This window comes from Adiantum capillus-veneris, chromosome 7 (genome assembly GCF_014529385.1).
Source record: "Adiantum capillus-veneris isolate H3 chromosome 7, ASM1452938v2, whole genome shotgun sequence".
Lineage (NCBI taxonomy): Eukaryota > Viridiplantae > Streptophyta > Polypodiopsida > Polypodiales > Pteridaceae > Adiantum > Adiantum capillus-veneris.
Genome location: NC_140937.1, coordinates 28,016,683 through 28,018,860, shown reverse-complemented (window position 1 = coordinate 28,018,860; position 2,178 = coordinate 28,016,683). Strand labels below are relative to the sequence as shown.

The 2,178-nt window shown below is 44.9% G+C and overlaps 1 protein-coding gene across 1 annotated transcript; it reads right to left on the bottom strand.

The window, feature by feature from the left end:
• Positions 1–606: 606 nt before the first annotated feature.
• Positions 607–1,427, bottom strand: LOC147453607 (putative CCR4-associated factor 1 homolog 6). Its single transcript, XM_086516941.1, has 2 exons — positions 1,148–1,427; positions 607–1,079 (listed from the first exon to the last, which is right to left on the bottom strand). The coding sequence occupies exons 1-2, from the start codon at positions 1,425–1,427 to the stop codon at positions 607–609; spliced, it is 753 nt and encodes a 250-aa protein (XP_086373067.1).
• Between the last annotated feature and the right edge of the window lie 751 nt (positions 1,428–2,178).

Genomic DNA, 2,178 nt, shown 5'->3' with positions numbered 1-2,178 from the left:
CGCTCACCACAGGTATCGATCTCGTGCTTGAACTTGAGAGGCTTACCAAAGTCAAGAACTTATCATGCATCTACAAGGGTAGTGGGAAAAGAAGGACGTGAAGGCCACAAATTTTCGCACTACGAGTCTAGTAGTAGTAGCAGTAGCAGCAGTATGATGTATAAGTGAGCCAACACAAATTTATATTAGCATGTAGCCTTTAGACCTTGCACGCTAGGTGGTTGGCATACTTGCTAGGGCCCACTCACACACATGCACACTCACATAATATTAGGTACTCTATCTTGGTGTTCTTTGGATTTTCAAAGTACTCGGTTATGATGTGTTTTGGTATTTTGAAGTACTAGGTAATGAATATATAGCAATTTCATAAGAAAAATGGTAGATTTCTCCAGATTTTGATTTTTTGTACATATAGTAAAGTTGTACTTGTAGAAGGGAATTCATTGAGATATAATTTTGTGTTTTTAAACAACCAAAACAAATGCATAAATTCCAAAAAGTTACATTGGCGATGCAAAATTGGGCCGGCTATAGAAAAAACTAGATGGCCGGCCGCCACCAAAACGCGACCTACTAAACTAGGAATAGCCACAAGCATTGAGCCTAGAATGACATTGGAATTCCTTCCAAATGCCTTTCCTTCATGCTATGGAAATCCACAAGATGCCTTTCCTTGATGCTATGGAAACACATTGCAGTAAGCAAGCTGTTTGAGCCAGCTTGACGGGCAATGGCAGCTGGCCGTCTGTCGACGGCCAAATACCTTGCCAGACCCCGAAGCCCATATTGTGCCTCCGGCGCATACTCTTTTTGCAAATCCAAAACGTCACAAACCTTGCCGAAATACTCTCGCACCACTTGATCAAACTCCGCGCTCGAGGGCGGCAACAATTGCCCTGTCAGAATCTTCACCAGGTATGCGAAGTCGACGTCTCCCGCGTAGCAGACGCAGTGCAAGTTTTGGTTCCGAACCAGATTGTACCTCATTAGATTGTCACCAAATGCCCGTCTATCGACACCATCCCTTTTGAACTTGTCCAAATCCAAGCCGGCATCTCTCAGAAATTTCACCGACTCTGGAACAAAAGGTCTGTATCCACGTCGAAACCTTCGAAGTTAAACTGCCATATTATGCAGTGCACACCGTCAAGCGTAGGGAGCATTCCATGCTCATTGGTAAGGGTGAGACCCAATTGGATGAGTTTCATGCTATCGACATTTGTCTTAATGGTCTGATATTTGTAGTCTTTTGTCGGTACTGATAGTGATTGTCGCTGCTCGCGGATGAAACCTGGAAACTCAGTGTCGACGGCAAGATAAGGATACAAGTCTTTCAATCTGCTGATTTGCTCAAACTCGTCATGCAAATTTGCGGCCCATACCTCGCGGATACAGAGCCGGTTACTGTGATCTGAAGACGCCATGTTGTTGGTCGCGTGAAACAAGCAATGAAGCTGTAAGAACAGCAGTCTGGATGGATGAAGCCACAATCTGCAGAACTGAGAAGAAGATGCACTTGAACGGATCGAAAGAAGGGTTCTTGGGCGGATCAACGAATTAGGGTTCCTGCTGGAAACGCAAGGCTTCCTGGTTCTGCTTCTGCGCAAGGGGATGAATCACAATACGCCGCAGGCGGGGTACTCCGTAAGAGGAGCACACGTGACACAGACGTCGCAAACTGGGTCCTCAATACATGAAGGAAATAGAAATCGGGCACGTCTCGAGAGGATGTGAGCCCGACATTTATGAGCTCAAAATTAGAAATTGGTGTATTAACGTGGGCGAAGATTTTATTTTCAAAAGAAAACCTACAACCAGTAACTTTGTTGGTGTGAAAGGCAGGCCGCAGGCCTAAACCATGAGTTTCTTAGTGCCTCTTTAGACCATTCTGACTTAGGTTGGGTTAAGACTAGGTGACAAAAGAAGATATCTTTTTGCTCTTCCGTCGGACTTTGCTATGGAAGTTCCATGTGAAAAGACTCCTTTTTGTGTAGACGAGCTAGGTGACGGAAGAAGTTATCTTTTTGCTCTTCTGCCAGACTTTGCATTCACATGGTGTGGAAGTTCCATGTGAAAAGACTTCTCTTTGTCATGTAGACGATGGAGTCTTCCAAGGCGGGAGGGAGCTTGCCAAATGACAGGTATGATGTGGGTCCCAAAAAATGTCTTGGTGGC